This window comes from Saccostrea echinata, unplaced genomic scaffold (assembly GCF_033153115.1).
Source record: "Saccostrea echinata isolate AGI-Se365-2 ecotype Australia unplaced genomic scaffold, CSIRO_AGI_Sech_v1 ptg000024l, whole genome shotgun sequence".
In the NCBI taxonomy this organism is placed as follows: domain Eukaryota; kingdom Metazoa; phylum Mollusca; class Bivalvia; order Ostreida; family Ostreidae; genus Saccostrea; species Saccostrea echinata.
In genome coordinates, this window is record NW_026889773.1 from 693640 (window position 1) to 714006 (window position 20367).

The 20367-nt window shown below is 32.3% G+C and overlaps 1 protein-coding gene across 1 annotated transcript; it reads right to left on the reverse strand.

Moving 5' to 3' along the window:
- Positions 1-2077: 2077 nt before the first annotated feature.
- On the reverse strand, positions 2078-17322 carry LOC133191677 (uncharacterized). The gene is made up of 13 exons (XM_061327409.1): positions 17234-17322; positions 14819-14843; positions 12940-13047; positions 11752-11912; positions 9281-9432; positions 8824-8939; positions 7808-7936; positions 6408-6527; positions 5985-6055; positions 5479-5611; positions 5195-5275; positions 3355-3408; positions 2078-3158 (listed from the first exon to the last, which is right to left on the reverse strand). Exons 1-13 carry the CDS (start codon positions 17255-17257, stop codon positions 2218-2220), a joined length of 2115 nt encoding a protein of 704 aa, XP_061183393.1. The 5' UTR covers positions 17258-17322; the 3' UTR covers positions 2078-2217.
- Positions 17323-20367: the final 3045 nt, after the last annotated feature.

Genomic DNA, 20367 nt, shown 5'->3' on the forward strand with positions numbered 1-20367 from the left:
TTTTCTTTTACAATCTTTTCCCATAATGAAGCACATTCTTGAAACACAAATGTACATGACACAGTTATGTTCTAAAACATGTTAACAAGTGCTGGTAATTATCATGATTATATGGATGTAGATTCACCACACAAGCACCTGACGTTACTTATTTTTCTTTTAATAAAAATAAATATACCCCCTGCCTATTATTAGGTAGGGGGTATATTTTTTTATGAAAAGAAAAATAAGTAACGTCAGGTGCCTGTGATTCACCATATTTCGGGGGGGGGGGGGTTCACATTGTATATGGTGTGTCCAAGTTGAAATCTTCAAATGGTTGCAAGGAGCAAAGCAAAACAACAGAAAACAAACAACAACAACAAATTAGAATGTTGCAGCAAATTAGATGCCCTAACAAGTAAATTATTTGACAAAAATATATTTATCAATTTTATTACAAAAAATAATATTAAAAAATCAGAGTTTACAAATGATACATACATGTATGAGAAGCCAGGAAATTGACAGAAACCAGCATTAAACAATAACAGTGAATTATAAATTTAAATTTATAAGATAGTAATTAAAACATTGTGTAATCACTTGTCAGTTAAATCAATAAGTGTGATTCTTTTAGAGAGAGCTAGTTTTAAAATAACTGTTACACGGCACATACAAAAGTACACTGTACAAATACAGATTTTTTTTATTCAAACACTGAATAAGAAAATTTATTAACTTCAAAGCAATTTTCCAATAAAAAAATATTGTTATTGCTTTGAATTCTTTTTACTTTCATCAAAGTACAATCTCATTAAAGGTTAAAAATATGATTTAAGCATCATACATGTTCTTCTTAGTATAAAAAAAAAACACACTGAAAGACTGGCTGAAATTAATTGAATGTTTAACATCACCTAGAAACTTCAAAACCTGTAAATACTGTAAATATTTGCGCAACATGAAGGCTTATTGTTTAATGATCAGTTTTTGTAAATCTGTCATTATAAGGGATAGACTCATCTGGAATATACCTCATACAGGGCCAACATGTTCACCACTCCTTTGGAATACATTTTTTTAATTGCTAAAAGTAAAAGCAAACCAGAATCCAAACTTAAAAAATACTGATTTGTTTGTTTTTTTTTTTCAAACTACCAATTTATCCGAAACCTATGTGCATGGGTAACGTTAAACATAGAATTAACTTTAGAGAGCCTAAAAAATAAAGCAAAATGACATTTTCACATAAGTATCCTTCTTCACATAATCATTATGCACAAAGCAGAACTTTTATTGTAAAATTAAAAGAAAAATTTTTTTTTACGTCTTTGTAAAAATATGATATTTTAAAAATGTATTAGCAGCAATGAAAAACTTCAGCCATATGACATGCAAATCAGTATATGTATCCCATTTAAGCTGTAAAGCACTTTTCAAATTCAATTTCCGACAACACTGTCATACATTAGCATGTAGTCTTCCATCATACACTAGCATGTAGTCTTGAATGCAACAAAAACAATGAACAATTTCTTTCCAGATGTAAACAAACAAATAACAAAGAAGTATGACATCATTATTAAAATGATATACAGCAAAAGACAAGTATAATGTTATTATTAAAAATATACAACAACAACTTTAAAATATCCTGGGAAAAAGCCTATAATCTCTTACATACCCCTGACATTGATATCATGCATTTACACAAATTAAATATGAACTATTATACAATAAATAATTGGTAAAAGTACAGGTAATGATCTTTACGTGAATGAAAATGGCAAACATGTTTATTTTCTGATAAGCATTCAGCACTTGTTTCAAACATCAATGGCACTACTGGTAAATAAAAAGATCCTGGACCAAAGCATCACTGAATTCAGAATCTCTAATAAAACATCAATGCTGATGGGAAAAAGCAACAATTTGCCCCACATAAAGATTTCCTCTGCCCTCTTGTTCACAAATACTGTACTTTTTTTTGGTTTTCTGAGTCATGTATTCTTCCAGCCATATTTTCTGGTTCAATCCAACACACGCATCAAAAACAGTAACTTCATATATAAAAAAAAAAATGAAGGCTAAAAACTTCAGTTTGTGTGTCTAATCTTTTTTTTTAAGCAACAAGAGTTTATTCTCCTTAATGAAATGTTCTGCACACAAATTCCAAGAAGTGGAAGAAAACAATTCACATTTCAAATTTTTGACAACGAAAAGTTGATCACCTGTCTATGTAGATGAGGGAAGTTCAAGACTCATCTTCTCCATACTCATAGTAGCCTCGTCCACCTCCTCTTCCACCACAGCATCATCAGCCTGCTCAGAGCCTTCAAAGGCCGTGGATGTACTTAATTTGTTTTGTGGCTTTCCTGTTTCAGGTGAACCACTGACAGAGGAAGGGACATCTGCACTATCACCTGCATCATCCACCTCCAGGTCATTATCCGTTGTAGTGGAAAGTGGATTAATTGCAAGCATGTCACTTGCTTGGTTGACAGGTGGATAAGAGCCAGACATATCATACTGGGGTGGACTGCTAATGTATCCCATATTCATAGAGGGAAGCTCCTGAACTTCAGATGCTGATACTTCATCATTTTGACCACCCAGGACAAGAAGAGGCTTTCCAAACTGATCAATGAGGAGCCATTGATTTGTTCCAGCAATGGCTACAGTCTTAAACTTTCCTATGTTACCCATGGGAGACTGGGGAGGTGGTGGGGAGGTTACTGAGCCAACTGCATTGTTTTGTGGTGAAGACACAGAAAACTGACTTGAGGGGGGCTGAACTGGCAAGTGACTTTGTGGTGACTGAACAGACATGTTCATCTGTTGGGCAGAAATTGGAGGCTTTGCGTGTGGAGATGGAACTGGTATCTGGTATATGGATGATGTGGATTGATAATTTGGATTGGTGGGGTTTCCATACAACATACTCTGACTGGTAATGGCATCCATATAACCAGGTTGTGTTGGAGATGTGAAGGGAACATTGGAGGGAGTCAGCACAGCAGAAATGGAGGCAGGTGTTGTGGATGTAAGATTTTGGAGGAAATCAAAATTTGGATCCAAATTTTGCACTGGATCAAATACTGGATCTGTAGGCAAAATGTTCTGGGCACAAGAACCATCACTGGGCTGTGGTGCTGTAATGGTGGCACTTGCCTTACCTGTAATTGTCAACTTGGTGTTTCAGTTTTCTACTTTCTATATTATATTAAAATACACATTATATTTTAATTTGTAACTGTTATATTTTAGAGACTATTTAAAAAAATTATCAAAGTTTTGATCTGAATAATAGAATGAAAAATATTTAATCATCACCTTGTTCTAAGAACGAAAATATATTTATATTGGACTTACTGATCTTTTTCCTACGTTCCAAATGTGATTTCATTCTGATTTTTGCATCTGCACCTGTTAAATTACATCATATGAATGTAAACATTTGCAATATCAATGAGCACTTGCTAGCAAGGTCAAGTATCACTTGGTTAAATCAATCATAGGCAATCTGATTTCATTCAGCTGTTACACAATCTTAAACCACAAATGTAACATAAATATTACAATTCCATTGTTTGGTACTTTCGGTAAGCAGTGACATATTGCTTATGTTTGCATCACACTAAAATGTCTACCAGTGACATACATGTTTGCTGTACTCATCTTGAAGCAAGTGTTATCAACTGAAGAAGTCAGTTTTCACAGAGTTTAGTTAATGTTATTATTCCTATACTGATTTTTTCCTTTTTTAAAAATTAGATCTTTAGATTTGAATACAATGTAATTCCCTGGAAATTGCTGTGAATGGACTAATCCCTGTTTTGCTGTGCATTAGTCAAGTGAGCTAATCCCTGCTTCAAAATTTGTACCAGTATAATAAAACAATTAAACAAGTATTTCATTGAGGGAGTTAGCAAGATTCTCCCCTCAGTGAGGACCATTTCCCTTGGCTTCACCTCAGGAAATAGGATATCCACTCTTCAGCCAGGAAGGATAACTCTTAAAATCATTGTATCATAATTACATTTGTAAGTCTCAAAAACAGCTTGAAATTGAAATCTTTCCATGCAAAAATTTTTATTGCATGCATCTCAATATGGTTCAAGGTTCTTTGGAGTCTTAGAAACAGTATTGTAAAATGTTGACATCTGCATCCTATAGAAGTACAAAAATAAATACATCTTTAGGGAAATCAAATTTCCTTAAATCTAGCCTTAGATACCAATGCCAATAAGGCCATATAAAATTAATTAATAGTTTCTCAGGCGAAAAAAATTCAAAATTAAATGCGGCAGGCAGGTTTTTTCATTTTTTCTTTCTTTCATTTTTTACATTTTTTAAAGCAGTTGTTATACCTTTTTTCATGTCAGCCATTTAACAAAATGATGATATCAACTGATTCTTACTTTTAACATTAATTATAATATATATTCAACTTAAATTAATGTTATTCCAAATATTTGTTTAAAAGTTGACTAAAAATATACTGTATTAACATGTAGTTTATTGTTTATCTAATAAAAACGTCTATTTCTTAGCATTTATTGTTAAAAACTTATGATAGCATTCACGATGGGTTTAATTTCGCAGGAAAATGATGAATCACGAACACTCACGATGGGTTTAATTTCGCGGGAAAATGATGAATCACGAACATAGTGAAATTAAAACCATTGTGATAATTTGCCAACCTACAGTCTACAGTATTAGTTAATACATAAGGCTTATGGGGCTTCATAGTCACTACTGACTGCAAATTTTAGTTTGGCCACTTTACATATTCTTTTGTATTTTCTACTCATTTGTAAAACTTGAGAGCCATAATATATTTAAATTGGTTACTATTCAAAATACAGTTGAACTTGGTACATCTATCTCGAACACTGATATCTCGAATACCATGGATATGTCGAAGTGATTTGGAAGTCCCAACTACTTATTCTTTAAGTATTTTACCCTTGAAATCTCCAATCCTCGGATATCTCGAAGTTCTATCTCAGTCCCATCGAGTTCGAGATAACGAGGTTTGACTGTATATGCATGAAAATATTTTATTTTTTAAATCAAATACAAAACTATAGACCTTCTTTGTGCACTCTGGTCCTTAGGCTATGGTTTTAATATACTGTACTTAAATCTGTGTTACATATAACACCTGCATAATTACAAAAATCAAGAATTGATACACTTTTCTTACCATTTGCTTCCAATAAAATGTCCTGGGGAATGTTACTGTAGTCTTGACGTTTTCTTTTTTTGCATTCGATTACAGTCCCTTCTGAAAATTCAAATTTTAAAAAAAGTTCTAAATCAGAAAAGTTGAACTGTATATATCCTACAAGACTTGTTACAATGTTAGCAAAAGCATTTTAAGGAACTTATGAAAATTGAACCACATGCAATAACTAACTTCATTTTCATCAATGTTTGTAGCAGAAACTTTGACAGTTTTTGATTTGATATTACTCCAGAAGATCCTACCGTGTGGTTTGTACATGAATTTGATGGGATTGGCTTCTAGATTGACTTTGCTATCGGACCTCACAAGCACATGTACTTGTTTGACCTCCTCTAGCTCTGTGTTTTTGTAAGGAGGTATTTTCACTTCCAGTACCTATAGATTGATAAAGTAGAAGAAATCTACTACTTGAATTCACATCACACAGTCAAAATTACAAACAAAATCTATAAAGAATCAGGCCCTGGGATCATGAAACATCTTATTTAAGCTTAAGTCAAAATCTTTATTGTGCTAAAATTTTGTATAAGTCATACAGACCAAAAATAAAATATTCTTCTATATTGCTTCACAAAAGTGTTGTTATCTGCAAATTTAGAGATTGATTCAACAATAAATAAACATTTTACAGGCGATTGAAAATTTGATGATCTTGGGCACTGCCATTGAAGACATTTCATTTGTCTTGTTTTCCAATAAATTTTGATTCCTCAAATGTAATTGCACCTAATAAAATGAAAAGTCTTACATTTTTTATTATCGTAGGTTTTTCAGCTTTTGCATACCATCCTTCCTCATCTTGAAATCTGATCTCTATCCCTGTTTAAAAAAAGTTTCAGATCTATAAAAAAAAGTACGTTTTTGAAACACCATTGTGGCATATTTGTTCTTGACCTTTTACCTCTATTTGACCTTGACCCTGTGTATAGCCTTGCTTTTCTCCTTAATCAAGTATTAGTGTAAGATATGGCTACATTAAAGTTGTAAACAGATAATCCAACCTACACCATATGCTCAATCTATGATCTTTACCCAGATATTATCTGTATCAACATTCATATGGATCAAATATTTCTGGTACTTTTAGTCTGTTAAAATTTAAAAAGATTTTCACATTGTGGAATTAATGTTACACGACCTCTTTGCTATGTCACTTTAGTGAATATTTTACCTTTAGGAATAAAAGAATCAGCGGTCAGAACTATCAGCATATTCTCATCTTGACTCCTGGAGCCCGTGCAGTAATGAGCAAATGGACGGATAGTATGGACACTGAAACCCCTACCCTCCTCTAGTCACAGGGAAAAAAGCAAACATTCCAGATATTTAGCAAAAATAAGTCATAATAACATAGTATCAGGGCTAGAAATAATTTTTTTTTTCATAGTCACTAGGGCTATTGCACTAATTTTTTACTGGTCAGCTCAGTACTTTTACTGTTCCACTGGGCCAGAAGATTTTAAAATGACTGGCCCAAATTCCAAAAACCATATTAATAATAGTAATATTTTGTTAATATTGTGACACTTAGTAGTAGCGCTTAGCAAAACAAGAAACGACAGAAATTCGACACACAACCCTGTCAAATTAACTAGCCCGACCCTGAATGACTTTTTTATGCATAAAAAAAAAACAAAACACTGACCCAAAGGGCACATGCCCTACGTAAAGTACTTGCCAAGATTAAAAATTCATTGGCCCCAGACCAGCAGGCCATCAATTATTTCGAGCCCTGATAATACCATTTGTTTATCAGGAGAAAAATTAAAAGCAAGACAACTTTAAATTTTTTTTTAAATTTGTTTTGTAAAAATCTGAGTTGATTTTCCCTCCACTGTCAAACTATACCAAGTACAATTCCTAAGTGTTGTTCCTGATGTTCCAGAAATTCAAATAAATTCTAATCACCCATTCTGTGACTGATTCTTCAATATAAACACACTATATGAATTATAATGTGATGGCAATTTGGATTGGACTCAACTCCACAGGCTTTTGTCCTACAACTCCAGGTTGAAATCACTTTTGTCATCTGATTTTGCTTATATTACATTTCAAAATCAACTTTATTCACAAAGAAAATGGGGAAAGAAGGGGGGGACACAATTCTTTAAATAACCTCAACTTTTTCTGCATTACCTGGACTCTTTCCCCTTAATTTGATAGGAAGTACTGTCTTTCATTTTAATTAATTTAAATTCCCTAAGGATGCTTGAAGCAAGTTTGGTTAAAATTTGTCCAGAGTTTTGGGTAAGAAACTGAAAATGTAAAAAGTTTATGACAATAGATAGGGGTAATAGAAAACCTTACAGTACTAGCAGTTCAGAAAAGATGAACTTTTCTAATAAGCTTCTGATATTTATTTCCTTTGAATTATGGTCACCTGGGATGAGAAGTGGTATTAAGGATCATATTGGGGTTCAAAGTTTTACAAATGAAAGTGGCATAACTCATATGCACAAATTACATAAATAATATTTTGAGAATATATAAGTTTTAAACTGATTACAAGTTCATTTCCATATAACATTAACAAGAACATATGAGAATATCAGGAAAAATCAAACTCACTGGCATTTAACAAGCCTGTGGTAATTTCGTGAAGCATGAACATCTGTTGTCCAGTCTTGTAGAAGGCCTCTACACACAATGCCACACATTTGCACTCTTTGACATTTTTATTTGTATTCCAGTATCCAGCTGTGAAAATAAGAATTTTCACCAATAATTTTCATAATTTTTAACTATATGCATTACTATAAATTCTTGCTTCAATTTAATTGATAAAACCAAATCCAACTTTAATATTTAAAAGTATCTTTCTCCTTTGAATTAAGTCAAAGGTCAAGGTCACATAAAGGTAATGATGGCAGATCTTTCCAAGGTAACATTCACACCTTAAAATCATAATCCTACATTCAAAGATAACAGTCACCATTGAGATATAAACAAAAAACACATTGTAATTTGAGACCATTATTGATGAGGCAAACCATCTGTCTATTCCATGTATACAATATAAGTCTATAATCTATGTAACTTTGTACTACATTGTAGACTTATTTTTTTTCTACTTCTGGGCTGCATTTAAGATTATAGCAGCTAACCTAGCTAGTTCGTACTGCATGCACTGTGAAGTAATGCTTGTTATGGCTAGGCTAGCCTATCATTCAAGATCAAAGCTGCTTTGTACAGCTGGGTAGCTGCTATGTTCTTGAATGCAGCCCTAGTATGATTTATGTAGCTCTTATGGCATCTGTGATTTCTTTATGCTTGAATAAAATAAAATTTTTGGGAAAAAGGTATGGAAAGTTTTCATAAAAGTGCTGTTAAAATATTGTCAAGGTCACATTTAGGTCACTGATTCGTGATGTCATCATAGTTCACATGTATCATTTTATGATGGTACACATACAAACCAAATATCATAAGCCTAGGATTTTTTTTAAAGATAAGAGGTTCAAGTCTTACATTGACAGACAAAAATACTGATCATAAAACAAAATGTCTCCCTTCATCTTAAAGGAAATATATGCAATTATATTACCATTTTTACAGTCCTTTATATAAAATAACACTGAGCATACCTTTCTTCATTTCTTCACTAAATAGGCCTAGGTGTTTTTCCATGGTCTGTTTTCGTTTTTTGAGTTCGTCTTCATACTCCCCTCTTTTGGGAATTTTTATGGTTGCTTTACAGGATCTGAGGTAAAATATTCAATAAAGTTAAGATGTACTCTCAGCCAAATTATCAACATGAATTCTATAACTAATTGTGACAGTTTAGTAAACTGCAACCACATACTTTCTGTTTAATTTTCTTTACTTATCTCTTCATTCCCACATATCATTTTAAATTAGAACAAGTACAGGTATGGCCATGGTAGCTAATGCAGGCACTTATTCTTTGCTAATTAACTGTGGCAAAAGTCATATAGACTGGATTTTCTATGAGGGAATGGTACTTAACTCATCACTGACAGCTCTACTAGAAACACTGATTTACCAAACCATGTACCAGCTGACAACAGAATTTCCACTTACAATGTACTTTTATTTTCAACGGTGGGATGAAACTTTTCGCAATACAGTCCATTTTTACACTTGTCACCAATTAAACAGTACGGATGTGCCTTTTTGTTGACGGGATCTACACAATGGACTCTCACAAAGACCTCTGTATCTATATTGATGAACTAGGAGTGAAAGGAAAATTCACATATTAACTTGAAAACAAACGTGTCAATATCTGTTACAAACATTCAAAAAAGTTTTTAGAGCTAGTCAATGGTAGGAATAATGTATTTGCTACTTGTACTTGCAGAATGTCGAATTAAATTTCTACTCTGTGAGTTACACAGAACAAAATTTGAGATTTTCAAATCTTTACTTAAATTTTTTTTATGTTAAATAATTAAAATTATGCAGAACATCAAAGCACTTGGTAGATGTTTACGTGGCACACACACATGGTAATTTGTCAAAATGAAGCTTGTTTATACAATGCCCCAGTTTGCTAATACTGTAGATCTACTTTTTTTTCACTTGGGATTAATTTATGCTATGTACATCCATGCACTTTCCATGCAAATTTGTCACAGCATTAAAGGGCATACAAAGGCAATTCCAGAAATCTGTGTAATTTTCTAACCAGGGATTGAACAGAAATTGTGGTCCATGGAATTATGATTCTGTGGAAAAAGTACATCTACAGTATTTTCTTCCTTAGAAAGTGAATTTTATGAAAAGTAACTTCAAACTTCCACAATAAAATGTATTTTAAAAACCAGGAAAAAAATTCTAGTTTCTTTACAAATACAAATATTTAAAACTTTTCTGTATCTTGCTTTTAAGGCATAAGATTACATTTAGCTTGATATAATAACATATCAAACGGATATGGAAAAATTACTTTCATGTAATTTCACAAGAGGCACCACTTGTGACGTAAAATCACTCGCTTTTAGTTTTATAATGTTGAACTAAATGTAGCCCTAGTTCAACATTCCATTTCTTGCATTTTGACAGCTACGAGTTATTTCACGATAATAATTACTTCTGTAAAATAAGAAATCTACAGTACTCAAACAGAAAAGCACTTGGTTACATGTTCTAGATTTTGACCCATTTGACAACCGTATACAAAAAGTCCACATTCTGAAGCAGACAGGATTCAATAACAAGAGGCCCAAGGGCCTTAATGGTCACCTGAGTATAATACAACCCTTTAAAGGATCTATGGAATGGTAAATAATTATATAATAACATGAAATAAAGTGACACTCAAAAACGAGAAAAAAGGATGATCAGGGATCAACAAAATAGTTTGTCAGATAATAAGCAACAACTCAGAATCTTGCCTGTATATGCCAGTGCCATCTATTACTTACAAGTCTATTTGACTATTAAGACTATGAAAATACTTTGTATATTTATATTTAAAATTCTTGTACATGCATTATACTGCTTTGGAGGTTACTGTTGTTTTTTTAGGATGCTATTAAATCTCTAAAATTACTTCTTGCTAAAATAAAATAATTATTATTAAGGACAAATCACTATGTTTGCGTCTTGCTAATAAATTCCACTTATACAGTACTTCTCTTAATGCAAAGTAACTATTCTGATAAATGATCATAATATAGCTCCAAAATAACTTGATAACTCCAGAACTCCTCACCAATAGGCCAATTCAGAATTCGAAAGAAGCACTCTTTCTCATCATAACCATGCACTTAGTTTGTCTGCTAAACATCCAAGAGCAGAGATTTTAAAAGAATGCTTTTTCACTATATGATCTATAATGGAGTCCTGCCTTAACTCCAGATTCCTCACCCAGAGCCAATGAATTTCACAATTTCAGAAGAGGCACTCTCGCTTGTTACAACCATGCACTTAGTTTTTTTGCAACCTACTCAAGAACAGAGTAGAAGATTTGAAAGAATTTATGCATTTACTGATCAATGGAGCCCTGCCATTAACTCCCTCACCCCTCACCCAGGTGCCAGAAGAAGCATTCTTGCTCATCATTACCATGCACATAGTTTGTATTCTAAATACCTAAACAAGAGAAGAAGATTTATGAAGAATTAATGCACTGATCTAAAGAGCTCCGTCCTAACACTAGAGCCCCTAACCTTGGAGCCATGAATTTCACAATTCTGGCAGAGGGCTCAATACTTATTACAATCATGCCAAGTTTGACTGCTTGAAGTCCACGAGTAAAGAAGAATATTTTAAAGATCGCATTAATTTTTATGGTTTTAGCCCACTCCTCAGGCCCTTGGGAGGCAGGGACCATTAAATTCACGATTTCAATTCTTCTTCGTGCAGAGATGCTTTATGCCAAAATTGGTTGAAATTGGTTCAGCAGCTATAGAGAATAAGCTGAAATTGTCAAATGTTAATGGACGATGCACAACAAAAAACAGATAGCAATAGGTCACCTGAGTAACTCAGTTGACCTAAAAATAATATTAATCACTTAAAACTGAATTGCTGTGACCAGATTTTACCTTGATTGACATGAGTTCTTCTTTGCCAATGTTTCGATTATTAAGCTCTGTGTCGTATCTGAACCTTGTCATACGGTTTGCTATATGGACTGCCATTGTTGATTGTCTCTGTGTGATGCCATTAGGTCCTCCATTATATGTGTTACCATCTGGGTTTGTTCCTGTATAAAAACCAAAATCTCTGATGAGACTGTAGCTCTACTGGTTTGGATTCATGAAGCACCTGTCAAAGGGCTTCAAACAATTCATTATTTAATCAATCTGTTATTTGAAAGGTTACAACACTTCTTCATTCTGTAACTACACAGTAAGAAGCAGAATATCAAAATACTTTCATAACTTTCAACAAATAATTTCCTTTTTGTCCATTTTTAGCAACAGCTGCAATAACACTGATTCAAATCGTCAGCTTACAGAGGCAATTCTTGTTGATAATGATCTAGCATAAAAGTACCAGAAACTCAGTTCAATCAATTGTAGGAAAGATAGCAGTTTTAAGGATTCTATGATTTTTTTTTTACTGATTACGAGAACACCATTCATCAGAATTAAGAATCAACACAATGAACTAATATAATTATCACATACAGATGTCGAAGATAAAACATCAGATTTTCCTACGATTGTAAATCTAAGCATGTAATCATATATACATGAATACTTCCATCTATACAAGGATTAAAATTAGATAAAAACTAAAAAAAGAGCAGTGTCTTTAAATAATATTATCATTTATATTTTTAGTAACCATGGCAACACCATTCAAAATTGGTAATCAATGAGTAGAATTATTTAAGTTGATGTAGTCTAGTTTCAGTAATGTAATCAAAATAAAACAATGCAATGATGTCAAAGATTTGTACACAAAAGCAATAATCATGATAAATGAATACATATTATTTATCAAAAAAAAAAAATTCAATGTATTTAATAGTCATGGGCAAGTAAGTAAATTATTAAGACTGTTACTGACCGTCCATAAAAATTTGTCAAGTTAATCAAGCATCAGAGCTAGGGCTCAACTCACTTCACAATCTCTTAAGGCTTGATCAACCTGACAAATTTCTGTAGACAATCAGAAACAAACCTTATAAATAATAATATGGTGGTAGGTGAAAAGTTGTGTCAGTTCAGCAAAACGGTGCCATAATTTTGCATAGTCTTACAAGAAAAATGATGTAAAATTACCTGGATTTTGCATCGGTGGGTTGCTAATACCCTCAATATCCATTCCAGACCCCTGGTCATTTGATACATCCTGAATATCTTTAATAATTTGATCCAATGTTGTTGAATCTACAAGCACGAAACATATTACTTACTTGTAACAGTATGGCAAGTGGATCTGAATGTTAATGTCTATCTCTGCGCTTTATCAAGCATTTGAGACCCATTCTCTAGAATTTTTCTGTACCATGCAGAGTTGTTGTTCGTTCCTCTCTCAGACACCTCTGCAATGGGCTTGCGTCAAGATTTTTGACATAAGGTAAAAACCATGATATTCCAAGGATTATTTCAAATTAAAATACAATGTAATAGGTCTAGATCTACTTAGTAGATATCTGCCTTAAAAGACAAACATTAGTGCAGGAATTTAATTATAATGAATCGAAACAATCACACTATTTCTTGTGCTTAACACTGTGATATACGCGAGCCAACGACAGAGGTGAATGTATGAGCCGATGGTAGAGAGTGACATGTTTACAGTCAAACTTCGTTACAGTTTTTTCTCTCTCTTTTTTAATCATCTAACACATAAATGTCATAAAAATTCACAAACTTAGAAATTTATTGATGTTTTTTTTTTTCATTATACACTGGACGACAAGTAGACTTATCGACTTTATATTTTTTGTTGTATACTTTTAATCTTAAAAGTAATATGACATATTCTAAATGTTGTTTTAAAAACATTTTGTTTTTGTATAATAGTCCTTGACTATGATCTCTTTGACTCCATTCTCGCTGCAGGGGAAGCAACACTAGGTGTTGATCTTCTCTATGATAAATCAAGGCCTATAATTAGCTTACAGTGTAAGTATTTCATAGATTTTTCCACATATACATGTAGATTTATATTTAAAATGCTGAACCCTGAAATCTTTACACTATGCTATATATTTTCTTCCAATCTTGTTGTAAGGTTCTAGAGAAGTTGGTGTCCAATTGTTTAAAAGTTAGCAATGACTACAGAGAGCTACATGTCAAAAGATTTCATTTGCAAAGATAATTTCAACGACAAGCAAGAAATATACAGCTTTTTGAAAGTATTTCACAGAAATTTCTTTTTCTAGTAACCATGGCAACATTGTTCATTGAAATCAAAACCAATATACAAAACTATGAATCTTAGTATAGTCTATTTGTGTGCCAAGTTATACTGAAATCAGACCAAAACTGTAGAAGGAGTAGCATTTTGAAAATATTTCACAGAAATTCCTATTTTTAGTAACCCGGCCTGACAACACCATTCAAAGAAATCAAAAGACAATAAATAGAGTTATGTAGCTTAATGCAATTTACTTGTTTGCCAAGTTATACTGAAATAAGACCAAAACTGTAGGAGAAGTAGCTTTATGAAAGTATTTCACAGAAATTTCTATTTCAAGTAACCATGGCAACACCTTTCATGGAAAAAAAAAACGATACAAAGAATTATGTATCTTAGTGTATCTAGTTGTGTCCGAAGTTATATTGAAATCAAACCAAATCTGTAGGAGGAAGAGCATTTTGAAAAATTGTTTACAGACAGACAGATGGATGATGGAACATTACTATTGCATAAGCTCTTCTGGTCTCTGACCAGTAGAGCTACTAAAACATGAAATCACTCTGAAAACATCTACAGTAAACATGCTTATAATGAATTTGATTCATTATAAATTTATTTTGCTACATCTGATAACTCTGAAATACTAGTAAATTTTAAAACTACAGGGTATGAAAAACACATTGAAAGTGTGAATCCATAATAAGCATGTTCGTTGGAACTATGTTTTACTATATTCATGATGTGATGTAAGTAGTTGTTTCAGAAGAATTAAAATATGGAGAAAATACTTACCATATAAATCACTTAAAGGTCCCTCCTAAAAATAAACAATATATCTTAACTTTGTACACAAATGCTAATAATAAAAATTTATTAAAACATTTTACATTTCAACAGTAAAATACTATAATTTATCCATTTTACCTGTTAAATTCACAGACATGTTATTTTCATTTATATGCATGTTACTGTCAGAAGGCAAATGGAAGAAAATATAACGAGGCTCAAGGGCACTCTTCTGATAAATTGTACAACCTATCACTTCTATTTGAAGCCTCTTAGTATATATATTTAGATAAAGCCTTGATATTCCAAAAGTAGGTCACTGTAACCTACATTTTGGTTAAAAACTCTGAGAATCCAAGATGCATCAACCAAAAAAAATGTTTGATGATTTGAAGCTCCTTTTTATCTTAAAATATTCAGATATAGCCAAGGAATTCCAAAGTAGGTAATTATGACCTACTTTTCAGTTGAAACATTCTGAGGACCCATAATGCATCAAATGACAAAGATTGATAATTCTAAGTCAATTAGTATTCGAAACATTTAAATATAGCCATAAAAATTCCAAATGTAAGTCACAGTGTCCTACTTTTCAGTTGACACATTCCCAGGACCCAAGAAACATCAACTGACAAAGTTTGATGATTCTATGCCAATGAGTATCTGAAATAAATTTAGCCATAAAATTCCCAAAGTAGGTCACTGTGACCTACTTTTTGGTTGAAATACTTTGAGGCCTTAGAATTCAACAACTGACAAGGTTTCATAATCAAAGGCTTAAAAGTGTTCAGAATATGCCTCTTAAACAATATGAAAATGAATGTATGCAAAATTCAAATAGTAGATCATTGTGACCTAGTTTTTAAATAAATATGTTTAAGGCCTTAAAATGCATCAACTTACAAGGTTTGATTATTCTAAACCTATCAGTATCCAAAATACTTATCTTAAATGTTTTGAAAATGATAGCCGTAAAATTCACAAAGTAGGTCATGGTGACCTACTTTTTGGTTGACACACTTTAAGCCCCCATAATGCATAAACTGACGACAAGTTTTGATGATTATTGGCTTTAAAATGTCCGAGATATGCATCAAAATCAAACTGAAATAAATGCATGCAAAGTTCAAAAAGTAGGTCACAGTGACCTTCTTTTGAGTCATCATTATATGAGGTCCTTAAGATATATCAATTGACAAGATTTGATGATCCTAGTCCTAATAGTAAGCAAAATATCAAAGTTTTAACAAAACACAATTTTTGATTAACTCTGCAGTGACTTGAGACCATGCCCTTTGCCCCAGGGTAATGCCTTGAACAATTTTTATTCTACAACATATTCTCATCCTTGCATGTAAGTTTGGTGATAATCTGCTAAGTGGTTCTTGAGAAGAAGATTTTTTAGCAACCAGTACTTTTGTTTTTATTTTCCTAATTATCTCCCCTTGTATAAAGGTCACCTCCCCTTGTTTAAGAGTCACATCCCCTTGTTTAAGAGTCACATCCGTAGTTTTAGTATAAACCAGAGCCCTTGAGCGAAGGATACTATGTGACAAATTTGACAAAAATTGGCCAAGGGGTTCTTGAGATATGGCCCATATTTTGAAAAGTTTAGGCACACCGCACAAGTGGCCATAGTATTAGCTCTTTGAGCCTTTGGCTCAGAAGAGCTAATACACAGAAAAGAAAAGGGAAAAAATGGACAGACCAGCATTCAAACTCCCCAATAATTAATAGTCTAAATATGGTCCAAATCCTACAAAACTCAAACTTCATCTCGTATATACACAACAGACACTACAGTGTAACCAATTTTAATACTTTCATGTTCAAAGAACAATAGTCTAGATACTGAGAATGATTTACCATATCTTAAGAATTAAATCATAAAATGAGCCTTTCACACAAGAAGTTTTGGAATACAGTATATTTGTGAACATTGTAGGTCAATTAAAAACAATAATGCCTCTTGCAATGGTATATGTAAAATTGGGCCTTAATCATATAGAATAGTATTTAGCTTATATCCCTTGGGCCTTTCCGACAGGCAGAAAAACAACTTCTAACGTGTTTCTTAGGTGTCCTTGACAACCCCCCTTTTCATAAACTTTGAAATAAATGTAGGGAGACCTCTTATCCATAGAGTCTGGAACTTATAATCATTGAATATAAAATTACCTTAAATCTACTATAGAAGAAACAACCAAGTCTGTCTATCCAATACTTTAAAAAATAGGAAGCCACTCCATTTTGTATAAAATTTTTACATCCAATGATGTAAATACATTCGAAGTGTTTTTCCACCAGAAAAGCCAGAGAAGATGCAATTGCTTATATCCATTACATGAACTCAATTCTCTATTACACAAAAGGTCCTTTATGACCCTATATTAGTATTATTATTATTAAGATTATAATTACAGAGTCCTTCTGCTCCTCTGCCATTATGAACTCCTTGAAACCTCTCTATGATGTCCGGTGATTAACTATACAAGACCATCAGGATTCCTATAAAAGAAAACATAAGTTTCATGAATTGTTAAAAACACAGAATTGATTCTGCTTTTCCATTGTAAAGTCATGTACCAGTTATTTTATACTTTCAATTCCATGACCTAGACCTTATTCAAATGACCTTGACAGATTCATGGAACATTCAATGCTCTGATGCTATCACTGTTTCATGCATGAATTTAATTTAATTCTTCTATTGCAAAGTTAAGGACAGGACAAAAATTTTACACACTTCCAATACAGTCACAAATATTAATGAAAACATAAGACAGCTAGACAGACATGGGTGAAAACTGATGAAAATGATCTTTTACCCTTGGTTAGAGACTTATACATGACTTCCCAGAATGATTTTTCTTTTTTTTTTTTTTGTGAGCAGTCTGTCTCATGTAATTACAGGAAAAAATAAAGTTCTTGTGAATAAAAAGTGATTTACAGTATGAACATTCTATCACAACATAACTGATGGACAATTCAATTATCAGTACAATGTATATCATCTAGACCTATTTATAAAAGCTTATATTATACAGCTTTGCAATGTCACTCATTCTGTTCATTTGAAAAACATAAAAAGAACCAACCAATCAAAGATGTACACAACCAGTGAACCTGAGGACCATTATATATATATATGACTAGTTATTTTCAGCTTATATATATATAATGTTTGGGGTATTTTCAGTTTTATATTTAATAAAACTGGAATTTTTTAAATTCTAATTTTAGAACAACAACAACAAATTAAATCAACAATTCTGCACGTTTTATAATTTCATTGGAATAACATACAGTACGTAGACCTATATCAACCTGAGGGTCAAAGGTCACAGTACATTTCATATATTGCTATAGAAACACATACATGTATACTCAAGTAGAAGTTAACTTACCTTTTTTTCCCTCCCAATGCACATGAATAAATCATACAAGGGGTGAGTTTTGATACATATATAACTAGCCCTCTGACCAATTTCCTCATTCCTAAGTCCCCCTCTTTAATTTCTTTCTTTACTTGCTGTCCCATGTACTTCACCAAATGTCCCCTGAATCCAGGTACCTCATTGTAAATTTGCCAGAACACTGATATCAAAATATCTTTCATTTTCAGATAGAATCTTTAGTTAAATATATATTATGCCCTTTTCCAAAAGACAATTGGTGAAGAATGAAATACATGAGAGAGGGAGAAAAGGAAAATTGAACAAACAACAGACAACCCATAACATGATGTTATAAAGAAACTGATATTATATGGAATTTGTGGAGTTATTAAATGTACATACTAAAGTAACTAAAAATGAGCTTGACCCCCACCCCCCACCAACACACACACACACAAATAAGTTTTTCATGTTTGGGAAAGGAATTTACTTTTTTTATCAACAAATTTCTGGGCTGGATGTTTTTTTATTGACTAGGGTGGACTCCCCCCCCCCCCCCCCCCCCCCCCCGAAAAAATTTCTGGATCCACACTTGTATCACATTACTATCCTAAATCTTAATATCTACATAATAATAAAAATAAACTTTATTCTTTACAACAATTCTTAATTTATATATTCAATGAACCTGGGTACTCCTAGCTTGTATTTCAAGTTATTTATTGACTGCCAATAACAATGTCAAAGAATTTAGAAATCCTGCAGTAATTCAAACACACATATAAAATCTGTGTTATTAAGTTTATCATGATAGTTATACGAATCAAAAATCAACAATCAACCCCTGCATTAATAAATAAATCTGTCCAGTTCTTTTGTTGATCAAAATGTACACACTTCATATCCCAAACAAATTCTTATTGTGACATTATTGTGGTAAATCACAGTCATTCATACTTCTCTGTAATCAAGATGAGCATTGTTTGTTAGCCCTTCATGGATCCAAACCCTTTCATATCTTCTCAACAAATGAGAATTTCATTTACATAATATTTGGACAATAACTCAAAAACTTTCAATATCTATTTCTGTCTATAAAAAAATTCCTAAATCTATTAATAGCAGAACAACTGTTGAATCCATTCATTGTTTACTAATCAACTTATTTTCATGATCTTTTTTTTAATATAAATATAGTAATTATTATATTAGTGTGTAATATAGAGGCCTGTGCTTGCTGACTTCTCTAAATCCAATTGGAAAGATGTATGAATTTAAAGGCAAAAGAGTATATCATGAACCCAGATGTAAGAATAACTTTAATCATTATAATTAATTCATTAAATCTAACACCTATATCTTTGCAATAATAAAGAGCATTATTACAGCAGTATCAACTCTATGTAATTGTTGACAAAATTAATTTCTATTTATAGTATGAAAAATACCATAGAGGAGGAATAGCTAATGTTAAAATTCTGAAAATCCCCAATATGAAAATTTCCAAGTGTTACAGTTGATGAAAATTCCAGACAATAGTTTATCCTCCCTGAGAAAATTTTCAGTGGTTCCAGTTGAATGGTTGGGGAGTTGATAATGTAATCATGATATTAATCAGAGCCTCTAAGAACTTGATTTTTTTATCATTCTGTTCTTTTAAATATGTCTCAGAAAGTTATAACGATAATTTATATAGAAGTGAAAATTGAAATTCAATTTAAAATACTTCATTCATTCCATTGTTCAAAGACAAGCATGAGGTAGTTACGAGACCAGGCCCCAGGATCATGAAACAGACTTAGACTTAAGTCAAATTTACAATCACCTGTAAAATGTTTATTAATTATTGAATTAATCTCTTAATTTGCAGATAACAACACAATTTGTAATGCAATATTGAAAAATATTTTAATTTTGGTCTACTTAATGTCTACAATAATTTAGTACAACATAAAGATTTTGACTTAAGCTTAAGATCTTTCGTGATCCCGGGGCCAGTCTCAAACATATGAAGAAGCAAAAATTCAGGGATTTATCTAGCTATTTAATTTGACATCTCTTTCCATGTAAAGGGAGGCAAAATATTTAATGAGAATCATTGCTAGACATTAGGTGTGATATGGGAATCTGGGGGCATGCATGCTTCCCTGGAGATTT